The 14,336-nt window shown below is 44.7% G+C and overlaps 6 protein-coding genes across 6 annotated transcripts; 3 read left to right on the top strand and 3 right to left on the bottom strand.

The window, feature by feature from the left end:
- Positions 1–251: 251 nt before the first annotated feature.
- I203_102919 (uncharacterized protein) lies at positions 252–1,130 on the top strand (the record flags this gene model as incomplete). Its single annotated transcript, XM_019147198.1, has 1 exon — positions 252–1,130. The coding sequence occupies one exon, from the start codon at positions 252–254 to the stop codon at positions 1,128–1,130; it is 879 nt and encodes a 292-aa protein (XP_019003748.1).
- A 354-nt stretch (positions 1,131–1,484) lies between these two features.
- On the top strand, positions 1,485–2,680 carry I203_102918 (uncharacterized protein; the record flags this gene model as incomplete). Its single annotated transcript, XM_019147197.1, has 7 exons — positions 1,485–1,651; positions 1,788–1,818; positions 1,884–1,923; positions 2,000–2,082; positions 2,152–2,255; positions 2,322–2,439; positions 2,576–2,680. 7 exons carry the CDS (start codon positions 1,485–1,487, stop codon positions 2,678–2,680), a joined length of 648 nt encoding a protein of 215 aa, XP_019003747.1.
- Positions 2,681–2,842: 162 nt separating this feature from the next.
- I203_102917 (uncharacterized protein) lies at positions 2,843–6,003 on the bottom strand (the record flags this gene model as incomplete). The annotated part of the gene is made up of 11 exons (XM_019147196.1): positions 2,843–3,016; positions 3,093–3,864; positions 3,918–4,123; positions 4,182–4,214; positions 4,268–4,346; positions 4,403–4,513; positions 4,626–4,891; positions 4,965–5,083; positions 5,147–5,357; positions 5,420–5,601; positions 5,739–6,003. 11 exons carry the CDS (start codon positions 6,001–6,003, stop codon positions 2,843–2,845), a joined length of 2,418 nt encoding a protein of 805 aa, XP_019003746.1.
- A 421-nt stretch (positions 6,004–6,424) lies between these two features.
- Positions 6,425–8,648, top strand: I203_102916 (asparagine-tRNA ligase; the record flags this gene model as incomplete). The annotated part of the gene is made up of 6 exons (XM_019147195.1): positions 6,425–6,548; positions 6,615–7,000; positions 7,073–7,399; positions 7,474–7,878; positions 7,988–8,482; positions 8,565–8,648. 6 exons carry the CDS (start codon positions 6,425–6,427, stop codon positions 8,646–8,648), a joined length of 1,821 nt encoding a protein of 606 aa, XP_019003745.1.
- A 121-nt stretch (positions 8,649–8,769) lies between these two features.
- On the bottom strand, positions 8,770–11,501 carry I203_102915 (uncharacterized protein; the record flags this gene model as incomplete). The annotated part of the gene is made up of 5 exons (XM_019147194.1): positions 8,770–8,797; positions 8,878–9,076; positions 9,137–11,066; positions 11,127–11,254; positions 11,318–11,501. 5 exons carry the CDS (start codon positions 11,499–11,501, stop codon positions 8,770–8,772), a joined length of 2,469 nt encoding a protein of 822 aa, XP_019003744.1.
- A 357-nt stretch (positions 11,502–11,858) lies between these two features.
- Positions 11,859–13,412, bottom strand: I203_102914 (uncharacterized protein; the record flags this gene model as incomplete). Its single annotated transcript, XM_065517207.1, has 7 exons — positions 11,859–12,009; positions 12,062–12,315; positions 12,382–12,555; positions 12,643–12,721; positions 12,800–12,962; positions 13,046–13,072; positions 13,154–13,412. 7 exons carry the CDS (start codon positions 13,410–13,412, stop codon positions 11,859–11,861), a joined length of 1,107 nt encoding a protein of 368 aa, XP_065374025.1.
- Positions 13,413–14,336: the final 924 nt, after the last annotated feature.

The following is a 14,336-nucleotide window of genomic DNA, read 5'->3' as shown; positions in this document are numbered from 1 at the left end:
CTGAGTGTTCGTCTATGATCGCAGTCAGCAAAGCGAGGAAAGCGAAAAGGCTTTTATTCGGACGCGAATATCGCGACCTGACATGATGTGCAGTCAGTAAATCCAGCATAATCGTCTGATCCAGTGTGCTGTTCGGTACCGACGGCGACGGCGACATGCCCAATCAATCGATTAAATTAGGGTTCCAAAGATCTTCATAGTCGATAAGGGGTATATATATTGGCCTACCTCAATACTGTACAATTTGCTCCATGTTGAACCGATCATCAAGCAACCCAGATCTAAACCTACACACCCTTGACTTGCCAGTCCTTTTGACCCATACTTCATACCTGATGTCTGAAGTCCCAATGAACATCGCCGACTTCGTTCCCAGATCTGAGGCAGATATTCAAGACCATCTTCGATTCCTGTACAACACTTCGGTCAGCCATCCAGTCCAAAATGGTCCTCGTCATCTGATCAATCATCAGATGAACATTCATATGACATCGGTCCAATCCGTCACTAGAAAAGCAGAGACGGATCAGCTCTTACAAGGATATATACGATGTCCTGAGATCACTTTTGGCAAAACGGATGACGACGGTAATCAGATTGTGAGAATCGAATACCATTTCAGACACGCTCAAGAAGGGGAAGTAACACCAGAGCAGATGAAAGGAGGTAGACGCTTGAATAGCGTTCTCTTCTATAAAGATCAGTACATATCAGATGAACAAGGCCCAATGCTTGAAAGGTACAATGAGATCAATATCGATGGATGGGAGATCTCTTGGGAAGCTTGTCTGAACGCGCAGAATCTCAAAGACATGTACGATGGTACGTCAGAAACGTCATGGCTGGCAGAAGCTGATCAGTATGACTATGTGGCTTCTTCAGAGATCATGAAGTTGTTCATTCTGTCTATCGAGGATAGTACCACCTGCATTACGGAGAAGGTTGAGAGGAAAAAACCCATCTCGAAAACCTCTAATCTGAACAACGATGTTCGATTGATTCATACTTTTACAGTCCTCGATGATGAGGGCAAGAAACCTCACAATCTGCATAGTATCCATGGAGATGAGATAAAAATTGATCATCTGATATTGTCTATGTCTTATACTTTGTATCATCACTTGTATTAAGGAGGAAGTGCGAAGAAGTATTGAAATAAAGGTGATTTTCACCATTAACATTCAATCATTTTAGGGCTAGATCCTGGTTTCTTAGTTGGTCTCGAGGTTCCTGTGCATGTGTAGTCGTTGGGTTCTTTCTTCAAGTGCAATTCTTACGGCTGTACACTGTGCTTATGAACATCCATTGTCCTCAGAAGAGCACGTAAGTCATAGAGCCGAATCGACTAGTTTGCCACTCGGACCTCTAAATTTGCATTTTGAGGATCCTCCACTCTAACAGTCCACTCTCAAACTTAAGTCCTCCTTTTTCACTTCTGCTTGCTTCACTTGCATCCATCCGATTCATCCGACTATACTACAATCATGTCCTGCTCTCATGACGCTCACGATCACGATCACGACCATGGTCATTCTCACGATGTTCCTCTCGACGTATCGCCCTTAGATTCTTTATACGGTCAGATAGATTTGCCCAATGTGACTGCGTTGAATGCAGAGGGAGGTGGTGAAGAAGGTCAGAAGGTGATCAAGTAAGTACTCCTTGTGACGATTCCAATTGTTATAGTGTAACCTCTGCTTCTATGTGGTTATCCGGGTACACGGCATGAGGTAGGATACAGTATAGCGCGAAGGGCTTACATAGCCAATTAATGATTGTTTTTGCAGGAGCTGGGATATGAAGAATGATGAGACTCTGGTAAGCTGGTTGTCTGCGATTCATGGTCCACTAGGAAGCTTATGTTAATATAATGAAACACATAGTGGTGTGAGAGTGAAGTGGACGACGAGTTGATCATCAAGAGTGAGTTCACCTAAATCCGTTTAGCGGATGCAGAAACCATGACAATTGAATTAACCGTTGTTCAAACTGTACGTAGTCCCATTCACCGCTTCCGTGTCTTTACGATCTATAACCCTGAGAGCTGGACCTTCCGGCAAAGTACCGAGCGAGATGAAGCTGGTGAGATACCTCGCTGCCTTTCTAAATCTTAGAAGATTCTGCAAAACTGATCCTTTTGACAATGCACAGTTCCGTGATAATCCCTCATTAGATTTCTCAGATGCCTCTCAATCGTCTCCTACTCAGTCGTTTGACGTGGTTGATGTAAGAGAAGGAGTGGAGTATCAAGTTAAGTGAGCTTGACACCTATTTACGTATCGTATGCAAGCTGATTTTTCCTTCTATTTCCTTCTTGATAGAGCAGCAAAGTTTAATGGTCTTACGTCTCTGACGATATTTTTCCCCGGAAACAACTCGGACGGCGAAGAGGAGACCACTAGGATATATTACATTGGTTTGAGGGGCACACATCAGCCTGTAAGTATCCCTTCATTATTACTCATTCTTTACCGTTACCAGTGTGGAGAGACATTCCATGATCAATTTGGTGGATTCAAATAGATGGAATCATTTGAATCTTGCTAACAATGTGTGATTTACATGTATCATATAGCTTCCAAATAGACCAGGAGTGATCATCTACGAATCGTCAGCTAGACCAGCAGATCACAAGACGGAAGGTATAAATGAAGGACAGACGTTTAGACCTGGTTTCTAAATATGGCATGTATTGTATACATCAGATGGAATGACATGTCTTGGTCTTGATCTAACGATACATATAACATTAAAACCGCAAAGTATTGAGAAAGCTACAAGTCTCCTTATTGTCCCTCGACGCTGAGATCCCTCGACTGTACAGCTGTATGCCTCTAGATATCTATCGATTGACGACCTCATGCTCAGGTATTACCCCCGGTTCATCCACCAAACCTTGTCTCTGAGCTGCACCAGCAGACACGGATGCTCTACGTATCTGTTCCTGTTTGATCTCACTCTCCACATTCTGCTTGATCTCCCCCAGATTATCTCCTCCGGCATGTTCCTTATCCGCCTATAGTGACAACATAATCAAAATCAATATGAGTTCTTACTCACTCATTCTCAGTTTGAAGTTGACTATAACTCACCTTCGCACCCATCTTCATCCACATACCTACTACACCACTCTGTTTACCAGTTGGTTCATCCACTGACCTTCCGACCTGCCTCGCCAGATCCTCATCATATATCCCAGCTAGACTACATAGAGGTGGTGCATCCCCTTGTAACTCCCTCGTGAGATATCCATACTTCTCCGCTTGCTGTCTATCATTAAATTTGATTTCTCTCCACTTCTTCAATTCTTTACTATACTTCTCGTCCCACTCTGCTCGTTTAGTCAACCATTTCTGTATAGCTCCACCACCATGTATCTGACCAATATGTTCTCTCAACTTCGGATCGAGAGCAGGTATACTCTCAATAGGTTCGAAAGGTCTAACTCGTCCATGGGTAGATATCCTCTCTGAAACTATATTATTTGGACCGAATAATGGCTCTTTCCCTGAAACCGTCACTACACCTTTACTTGGACCTTGATCTTCCACTGGTACACCTTCATCGCCATCTTGATATGTTGAAGTTGACTCGTCGGAATCCGAAGAAGCTTCAGATTCCAGATCGCCTAGATCAAGTTCTTCCCTGTTGGCTGCTGAGGCCGCGGTGGTCCCAATGATAGGCTGATTGAGATCTATAGTGGACGTAGCTCTGCTGCCAGATAAGGAGGAAGCTACGGTAGAAGTGTTATTCGTACTATTCTGTCGAGAGGCATGCTTGTCCCTTAAAGAATGATGCGATATTTCATGGTGCAATCTCCGTTCCACAGCTTTTTGAGCAGCGGTAAATGCCCATATGTTGAAGCTGCTCTCGGCCGTTAGTTAAGAAGATCCACACGATGAAGTTAGTGGACTCACTTCGCACAGGCTCTATACATATATTTCGAACTTCTCGTCCAACTCAAAGTAGGCACTACATGACAACATCCTTCGTATATCTGCAGATGTACTTTGGTAGGATTGTACTTGTTCACCATCCTCGCTTGATCGGGATATTGAGATAGAGTGAGGGAACTGGGTGGATATGTAGTGGGGGATGCTGCTTTATGAGCTAGATATATGATCTTTTGGCTTCGTGTATCAGCTACTTTCCACCTCTGTTGTACCGCGACCTGAGCTCACCTCGTCTCGAAGAAGCTCGCCACCGCCTCCGACCTAGTGAGTAATTATCAAGCAGACGTTACATACCTCAATATCATTTGACTTACAATAAGCAAAGGACATAGACCTCCCAGTGAGCCGAGATTGACCGGGGAAACAAGAGGATGCGTAAGTAGCTTGTTAGGACTGCAACAATTATTTTCATCAATGCAAATGCTCAACAAAGACATTATAACACTTACCAGTACATCTGTATCTGCTCATCGAAATGCTGCTCCGTTCCATCCGGCATTGTGATAGTGATACCATCACCAGTGAGAGGTGGCCAAGCGCAACTTGGTTTATAGTGGAATCTAAAATTCCTCGACAGATCAGCTCCATTGCTCATATGGTTGATCGTTTGAGCTGATTGATAAAGAAAGCTGACGTAGAGATGGAGATGAGTCGATATGGATAATGACTCACCCGGAAGACGGTATAAAGTCTCCTCCATCCCATCCACCGATACTAGGCATACTATGGGTTAGATCCACCCAGGGTGAGATGAGACTCGCTCCGGCTGGCATTGGCAGACCCATCTCTCGGATCAACACAAGAAGTGAGATCACCATGCCTCCGCCCGCGCTGTCGCCCATGAATATGATGTTGGTGGGCAAGATTGGGTCGTGAGCGCCGACGGGTGGATCGATAAGGTAGAGATAGGATGCAAGGGAGTCCAAGAGACCGCATGGCTACAATATCCATATGTAATGGTAAGCTCTTCTGAGCAAGCAGGCTAAGTGGAGTCATGAATATCTGACTTACGAAAGGATACTGAGGTGCCAGTCTATAAGCCGGCGAGAAAGCTCTAGCCCCAGCTTTTCTAGCATGTCTCTGAACCTGATATCTATGTGTCTCGAGGGATGAGAAGAAGAATGCTCCACCTAATTTGATATGCATGATTACATCAAGGTGGCCTCTAAGGCGAATTCCAGGTGATGACCTACCATGAATATAAAGTATCACTCTATCCTGCAGCACGTCCGCACCAGTGTTATCCTTCACGCTATCACTACCCGTTGTCCCTGCTCTTTTAGGTAAGTATTTCCAGTAGTCACCGTACCCGCCATTCTGCGCTGAGCTGAGCTGAGTTGCTGGCTGAGTTGAGCTAGATCGTGATGTTGCAGTAGCTTTTCGTTTCAAATAGTCTTTTTGCATCTAACACAAAATGCTATCAACTGAAGCTCATCTATCGATCAGACGTGAATGGTACAGCTCACTTCTATCCACTCTCCTTCCAACGTCCTTCCTCTGACTCTCCACCACTTGTCTCCTCCTATCAGCTTCAGTCCGCCTCCCTGCTCACCTTCCGGTCCATATGTCGATAAGTGCTTGGCCAGGATGTCTTCCGCAGCTCGGATATTCGCATCGGGAATAGTGACCGTCTCTCTTCTGACCCAATCTATGCAGGACCCGATGATCAGCATCATCTAGGACGTGACATGAGGTATCCTGGTTGATATTCGATTGGCCAATGTATCTCTCCTCGCAACTCGCCTCTCTTATTACCTAGTACATATAAAAGATTTGACCACTCACGAGGTGTAGGCACCCACATCGCTGTAAAGCCTTGTACCTCCTCCACCCCATGATGACTCGCGAATTCCAAGAATCTCCTGATCACCTTCAGACCTTCTTCGTAGCTAAGCTGATTCTCCGGTCCTCCACCTGGTCCACCTTCTTTCAGTGATTTCTTGGATTGAGATTTACGTTTGTTCCTTGCGAACAAGTGAGAGAAGAAGGTGGAGATCACCGTTGGGGTGGTAGCGAGCGCTACGGAGGGGGTACCGAATCCATGAGTCATCGTTTTGGATTGTGGATTCGTTGCATAGGCTATCGCTCTGCTAGATGATGGGATATAATGTAGAGATAGAGATGTTCCTAACCATTCAATTGGCTTTTTGTTGATCTGAATGGCAACCAACTCACCGTTATTGAGGGAGTATGACGTTTGCTCTGTTTACCCGATATGGGGTCTCCATTGGTGGCCGTCCACATGACGTGGCAATGTCAGTCGTATCCCTTATCTGTGTTATCACTATACTCAATAGAGTAGATACGCTCGGCCCTTGAGCGTGGATGAAACAACCACCTCACACCTCGAATGGAAATTTCGACTCGACCGAGTACAACATCTTCCTTTCCATCTTCCCACACGCCAACAAGCATACAAAAAACCTCATCAGAATCTCACAGGATTCGACTTGAGTACCTCCAACCCCATCATGGCCGAATCAACCCAACCAACAATCGCCGAACAAGCTCAGGACGTAGCTTCCAAGCTCGCCAACACCGTCACTGAGACGCTCAACTTGGGTGACAAGTCCAAAGACAATGTAGACAAATCCGGTGAGCTGCTCTTCTTCCGATTGATACATCATTTTCTTCAGCTTACCCTCTTTTCCGTGCTTGTAGCCCTTCCCATCCTCTATATCGACGAGAAAGCAGGATCCGACAGTACAGGAACCGGTGCCGAGCTCTCACCATTCGCTACTCCCCTTGCGGCATACCAATCTCTCAACCCCTCACCGGAGAGCGATGCGAACCCCACCAACGTCGCTAACCTGATGGTGAGGAAGGCGGATTCTGTGGAGCGAAACGAATGGGTCGAAATCTCCACTTCTGCCAAGAAGAAGTTGGTGAAGAACATTGGTGGATGGAGGAAATCGCAAGCCAAGTCAGCAGCTGAGGGAGATAAGTTGGCTAAGGATAAGGCTGATAAGGAAGAGAAGGAAAGGAAGAGGAGAGAAGAGGCTAAAAGTGTAGTGTTGGTCGATGATCAGTCGAAGGAATCCAAGAAGGTATGTTTACTTATCAACGATTCAGCCAGCCGGTCAATGACGTGAATGAGCTGATTTTAGTGAGCCTTGTAGACCAAGATATATGCTGTTCCTGAATTAGTTGGCTCAAGAGTTAGAATTCAAGGATGGGTACATCGATTCAGACCTCAAAAGACCAACTACTTCTTAGTTGTCCGGGACGGTACAGCGATGTTACAATGTGTCTTGACAGGAGATTGTATCAAGACTTTAGATGCTTTGGATCTTACCACGGAAAGTACGGTTGAATTGGTCGGTACAGTTGAGAAAGTCAAGGAAGGTCAGAAAGCCCCTGGTGGTGTAGAGTTGATGGTGGATTACTGGAAGATTATCGGTAGAGCTCCTGGAGGAATTGATGCGTTTGAGGGAAGGTTACAGCAGGTTGGTGCAATACCACTATTCACGTCCGAGGTTTTTAGCTGAGGCGATCGACTCATTCTTGTTTACTTCCATAGGATACAGACGCCTCTATCCGAGCCGATCTTCGTCATTTGGAACTCCGTGGTGAAACCGCCACCTCCGTCATGCGAGTCCGAGCTTTGTTGTTACGAGCATTCCGAGATTCATTCTACAGACGACGAATCACCGAGGTCACTCCACCATGTATGGTCCAAACTTCCGTTGAAGGTGGATCGACATTGTTCGAATTTGATTATTATGGTGCACCAGCTTATCTCACTCAATCGAGTCAACTTTACCTCGAGACTGTCTTACCTTCCTTGGGAGATGTCTATTGTATTCAAGAGAGTTTCAGAGCCGAGAAGAGTTTGACCAGAAGACATTTATCTGAATATACCCATTTGGAAGCTGAGCTGGTGTTCATTCAATTCAAGGATCTCTTGGATCACCTTGAAGATATGGTGAGTGATCAGATCCCTTCAAACGAGTCTATACAGATACACGAACTATAACATAGTGTTTACTATGGTTTCCTATTCTAATGGCTGATGTCCCTTGTTATGCTTCTAGATCTGCGAAGTAGTCGATACCCTGCTTAACGACCCAGTCTCCTCCGAAATCATCAAAACCCTTAACCCAGAATTCCAACCCCCTTCTAGACCATTCCTCCGTATGGATTACCGAGACGCAATCAAGTACCTCAACGAACACGGTATCAAGAAAGAAGATGGATCAGATCACATCGTAGGAGATGATATTGCTGAAGCTGCCGAAAGGAAAATGACCGATCAGATTAACCGACCCATAATGCTTATCCATTTCCCTAAATTGCTCAAAGCATTCTACATGCAACCTCTTGCGTCCGCACCTGACTTTACTGAGTCGGTGGATGTCCTCATGCCTAACGTTGGAGAGGTCGTTGGTGGATCGATGAGAATTACGGATTATGATACCCTCATGGCTGCTTATAAGCGTGAAGGAATTCCTTCGGAATCATACTACTGGTTCACGGACCAAAGGAAATATGGCACCACCGAACATGGTGGTTACGGTTTAGGTGTTGAGGTGAGTTATATTCAGCTAAATTTTCGCGCGTTGAGTCTCTAAAGGAAAAAGTTCGCTGATATTGTATTTTTGACGATGATAGCGATTCCTCGCTTGGTTACTGAACAGGTGGACTGTACGAGAATGTTCCCTTTACCCCAGATGGATGGGCAGAGCTACTCCTTAGGTTGGAAAGCTGAGTAACTACTGATGGAAGGAGGTAAAGGGTAGGAATGATTCTGTTTATAGAGAGATATAAATATATATGAGTCATTATGCATGATAGATCCATTATGCGTTACAAATACCTATCCAACCACAATATCAAGTACAGGACTACAGGACGAGATTGACAATACATCAGCTATGAGCAATCAAGAGGAACGCAATGGAACGGAATATTCGAGTAGACCCACCTAATCATGAAATCAAACTCATTGTCATTACTGATCACTCTCAGTTTATCAATCTTATGTAAACCTTTTCTCAAAGCTAGAAATTTGATCCTTGTCGATAAACTAGTGCAAGGCAAGAGTGGTCCACAGCGTATGTCATTTTCTAATGGTATGATCGAGGGGGATGTGGATGAATGCGAAGAAAGTGATTGCTTGAGGACTATGGTATCACATATATCAGTTGATGATCATCCAGAACGATAGCCAAAATTTCACTTACTAGTATCGTCCACTCCCCAATCTGCATCATCCTGACCCTTTCTCAATTTTTTCCTCTTATCCCAAATTTCTCTCAACCTATTTTCCACCCCCGCCGAACCAGTGTCTCGGGAAGGTACGTTCAGTCTAAACCTCTTTATTTGATCCGATCGATTATGGACGAATATCTCTATCGAAAATGTCTCCAGTGGTTGAATCGCAGAGTTCGACTTTGACCCTGAGCTGGCAGATGGTAGTAATTTGATTGAAACCAATAATCCGTTTTCTTGATGAGCTTGGTGGGTTTTGGCATTCAACGAAGTGACACGTTGGTTGTGATTGATCATTTGACTTGGCATCAGAGGTTTTCTGTGTTGTGATTCTTTTTCTTTCTCCAATGTCAACAAGTGAGCTAAAGAGTATCGCTTGTCCCCTGCTATAGCTATACTATTACTAGCAGGTAGGCTTGTCGTCTTGGAATTTCTATTACTTGCATTGTGTGATTTAGGTAGTATAGCCGGCAAGTTATGTTTATCCTCATGATGGAACGAACTCAGATCTAATGAACAGTTCCATCTTGAGTGAAATTCTTTCGTTTGGTATTTGTACTTGTCTTCTCCTGTCGATTGATTGATCCTCGTAAATGGTTTTCCAATGACGATAATTGACACAGGTCTGATCTCATCCGTCCTTCCTAAAGATTTGTTGACAATCTCTTCTACCCCATCTTTCCCTGTGGTATCACCATGACCAGTCGAGGATGAAGATGGCGAAGAAGCGATCTTAACTTTGTATAACAGATTATATTGTTCTATACTACCAAGTCGTAATGGGAATCCTGTATTTTCAATCAATTCAGTAGACACCTTTCCTCCTTTACCTGAGATTTCCAAATTGACTTTATTCACTTTGAATCCATTATCTAAAGATGATTCAAGGGAATTCTCAATTTCTATACAAAGTATCACACATTTCTCACCTTCCTCTTCATCCACTTCGTTCGAGGTTAAAAGTTGAGGTAAGAATAGTGTTCGCATCCTTACTCGTAGACCAGGTGAGAGCGATAATACCCTTCTGTATGATTTACGTAGTGTTGTCGATATGATAGGTTGGACAGTCGACGGTAAGTTACCTTTCCCTCTACTTGGTCCGATACCCTCGGTAGATGTGGTGGAGGGAGTGACGATGGAAAGTGCGGAAAGAGGTGTCATAGCTGATAAAGGTAATGGAGAATTTTCCGAAGATGGAGAAGTATGTATAGATAAATCTTGTCGTATCGAGGACGCAAGTCTCGTCGCAGGCATGATATCCTCTCCTCCAGCTAATCCACCCAATAAATCAATTTGTTCCATGACCGCGTACTCGTCGCCGTCATCATCTTCGTATCCCTCATAATCCGTCCCCTCCGTCCGTACGGTCGTTCCACTTCGTATCGAAGATGTATCGATACTTTGAGCGTTACGTCGATGTGTCTTGATACTGTGAGTCTGATCACGAAGAGTCACAGATGCAGTGAGAGCCAATAATGGATTCTGGATTTGAGTTCTTACGTAGGCAATTGGAACTTCACCTCTCCAGATTATCTCCCAGCCATCTTTCACTCTTGTAACCTTCCTTCCACTACCACTTGTTCCTTTTGTGGGTAGTTTAGTCTTACTATTCCCTTCTTCCCATGGTCCAGAGACTTCTTCCACGGCTCCTTCCCAGACTACCACACCCTCGACATTCGCATATTGCTCCTCACCCTGGCTCATCGCTGGGAAGGGGTTGGGTGTGACAGGCGGATTCGACCCTTGTTCTGAGGTGGATGAACTCGGGAGAGGTGTACGTGGAGGTGCAGGTGGTGCGAGAGAAGACGAAGAGGTAGATATAGGTATTGAAGATGTGGGTGTGAATGTTGATCTGGGATTCTGAGGTGGTAATGAGGGGATGAATGATGCTGTCATTGATAGCTAATCCCACACCGGTCAAAATCAGCTTCGTTTTTAGATTGTAGGTCACAGTGGACTTACCTGTAGCCTACCTAGGAACCTTAACATCTCAGAAGTAGGCTCCTTAGCATCTATCGCGGGAGTGCCAGGTAGATCGCGTAAGATTTCATCGGGAAGGTGCATCGAAAGGAAATAGAAGAGCTTCTCGTCTATATTGAATGTAAGCTCGTGGCTCAAGGTATTTTCAAGGTATGTTACATTAGAACGCTCACCAAAGAATGCTGATTCCCTCGTCGAGGAAGATCCTTCTACGTCCTCCCACCACTTGCTCAAGTCATCTTTGTCGCTAGTCCCGCTCGGCTCTTCAGGTAAAGAGGATATCTCGGGTATCACCAGGTTGAGGGAAGACGAATGGAATAGCGTCTCATAGTAGGTCGGAGGGTTCGGTGAGGGCATCTTGTACAGATGTAAGATCAATCGTGCTACTCTCTGATGGACACGACGCCCCCTTCCAACAATGACGGAGAGTCGATTGGTTGTACCGGCAGGAGGTGAAGAGTGGACTGAAAGAATTGAGAACGGGTGTCAACGACACGATCTAATTGGATCAACATGGAGACCCCGCACCCGCACCACATCACCAAGGTGTCAACCAAATCCAATGATAATGCCCCTCGCACTGCCTGTCTTCTGTCTGAGTGGACACGTTCAACTTCATTCACACCACATCCAATCTGTCCTGAGGGAATAGTTTTACGCTTGTATTATCCAATTTAGACTTGCATCTTAACATGTCTTACACGACCGATCTGATCAGATGAACCCCCACATAACCCTCATCCTCGCACTCCATTCATTCTCCCATCCTTCACCGCTCGGTTCTTCTTTCCCTTCTGCATCCCTCTCGCCTTGACCATTCCGGCCATATAAGATCCTCTCAAACCAAGCTACTCTTGCCATGTATCTGATATCATCCTCTAATGGACTTTCGATCCTGCTCGACATCTTTAACGTACTCTACACATTCCCTAAGATACTTCTTCATACCGTCGGAAATTCCTTGCTCATGGTGAAGGGGTACGGTCAAGCTGGCAAGCATAAACAAAGGCTCAAGGGTGAACAGACATTTGTGTCGTTTGTTATCATGTCTGAGGAATTCTGCGAATACGTCTTGTGGTATGGGGTGCTTTGTAAACCACTCATTAAATGACGATGTCGCAAGGGTGATAGAAGATGTATCGCCTTGAATGAATTGCCGATGAGATGCGAGCTAATTAACACAACGACTGATCAGTATCCATCCTGCCATGTTGTTGGTATGGATTTATACACTTACGATGACATTGTACCCCAAAGGCTTTTCAGCGTTTTTCGCTTTCATCCCCTGATCCGAATTTTCCATCCATACCATTTGCTCATTAAACCACTCCTTGGTTTGATGTAAGAGTCCTTGATTGATCAATGATCCGCTGACAAGGAGAGCTTGATCAACCAAGATGAGGTATCGGATCTGAACGATGTAGGTGTGTGTCAGCATTCCCGTCAGTCGAGCGTGAATGCATATGATAGACGCTTAAAGAAGTTGTATATGACTCACAGCGATAACGAAACATTCATTACCTTTCATAGGCTCTTGACCAGGATGACATTGCGAAAATCTCACTTGAGGTTCCATCCTGAATCCCAAAGAACGGCAGGTAAGCTACACTGGCTAACTTAGATTGGTGGGTACAGTATGTTGATTTTGACCCTACCTCGTATCAATATCGACGAAGAAGACTCTCAAGAGCTTTTCAATCCTCTCAATAGATTTTTGTTTCAGATCAGGATCGGGAACATGTCGTATACCCAAGGCCAGAGTATGGATGGTCTTGGAGACGGACTCAAGTTGAGCTTGACCTTGAGATCTTGCATTTTCTATTCAAGCATCAATCGAAAAGTTAGCAAATATGCCTGACCAAAGTTGAGATCATGATGGATAATCCATAGGTCATACTCACCTGGGTTCCTCTGTCCATCTCTCAATTCTATCATACCGCCCAATACAAGTTTCAAAGACAGTCATCTTTTGCATTGTCAGATCAATAATTAAAGAACACTTCACTCACCCCATTCACCATTAGGATTTCGCCACCAATGCGGTTTAATAGTGAACAACTGATTATTCCCTCCTCCATCCTCTTTATACACAGGACACAAGACAGGTGAGTACGTAACTGAGTAAATTTCTTTATGGTCAAGGATTTTCTGCACAAGTTTTCGAAGTAATTGGATGGTATGTTCGCTAGGATTCTGTTTAGGGAAGGGTAAGAGGATTTCCAGTGGCTGTTTGGGGATGGGCAACGAGAATTTCACTTCGGATGACATATTGGGTAAATTAGAGGTGCTTTATTCGAGAGGGTTGAACATATGAGCTAAAATTGATGATTTACTGATCGGATTGACCTGTCTATACAATCTTATTGAGGTACTTACACAAGAGGTCCGAAAGATCCTTTGTTGGCTCGAGGTCAGCAATGGATCGAATCAGTATCAAAGGACGTAAATCCTCAATGGTCCTACCACAAGTCGCGAGTCAGGCAAATATCGTTCGCTGCACTCCATTCTGGCCGAAAAGGTGAAAAACAAAGGTCATTTCAAGTCTAACTGTAGGGGTTTTGGTGGTGGTGTCAAGCTTAGATTGACATTAGATTTGCCTCTCGAGTCGAGCATGTCCCGATAGTCTATTCGTTGATGACATAAACCGTCGGACTCGCTTTATCAACCTTGAAGATACATCTATCGGTTAGTTTTCTGTATGAAAGGTGAGGTGAGGTGACGTGCCACATTCCTCATTCACCGGGTATCGCCGCCATGTTCACCTCGTATCTCCCTCGAGATTCTTCATCATCGCATTTCCAACTTGATTTTCTTTCGATAATTCGGTATTCTCATCGAAAATCGTTTGTTAAATCTTGCATCAGCACCACATAACTCAATTTTCACTACCGGACTTGACACGATGGCATCCCCTCAGTATCTCGGCCCAGCAGGTTCTCAACCTTCCAACCCCCTCACCGCTTTCTGGAAGAGTCAGGTGGTCAATCCCGAACACCGGGAAGGGAATATCAAGTGGGTAAAGTTTGCTTCATGCATCGATGAAGAAGTGTCCGGTGGCCTCAAAGGGTGGAGGAATGCAATGCAGTCAAGATAAATTCGAGAAGAGATCGGTGTAGAGGGGACCATGATAGGAGGTTTTGAAATGGGTATGAATGACAGATCATTGATCTCCACAAATGTAGAGGTTTATGA

Source organism: Kwoniella mangroviensis, assembly GCF_000507465.2.
Source record: "Kwoniella mangroviensis CBS 8507 chromosome 1 map unlocalized Ctg01, whole genome shotgun sequence".
In the NCBI taxonomy this organism is placed as follows: domain Eukaryota; kingdom Fungi; phylum Basidiomycota; class Tremellomycetes; order Tremellales; family Cryptococcaceae; genus Kwoniella; species Kwoniella mangrovensis.
This window is presented reverse-complemented; position numbering and strand designations above follow the sequence as displayed.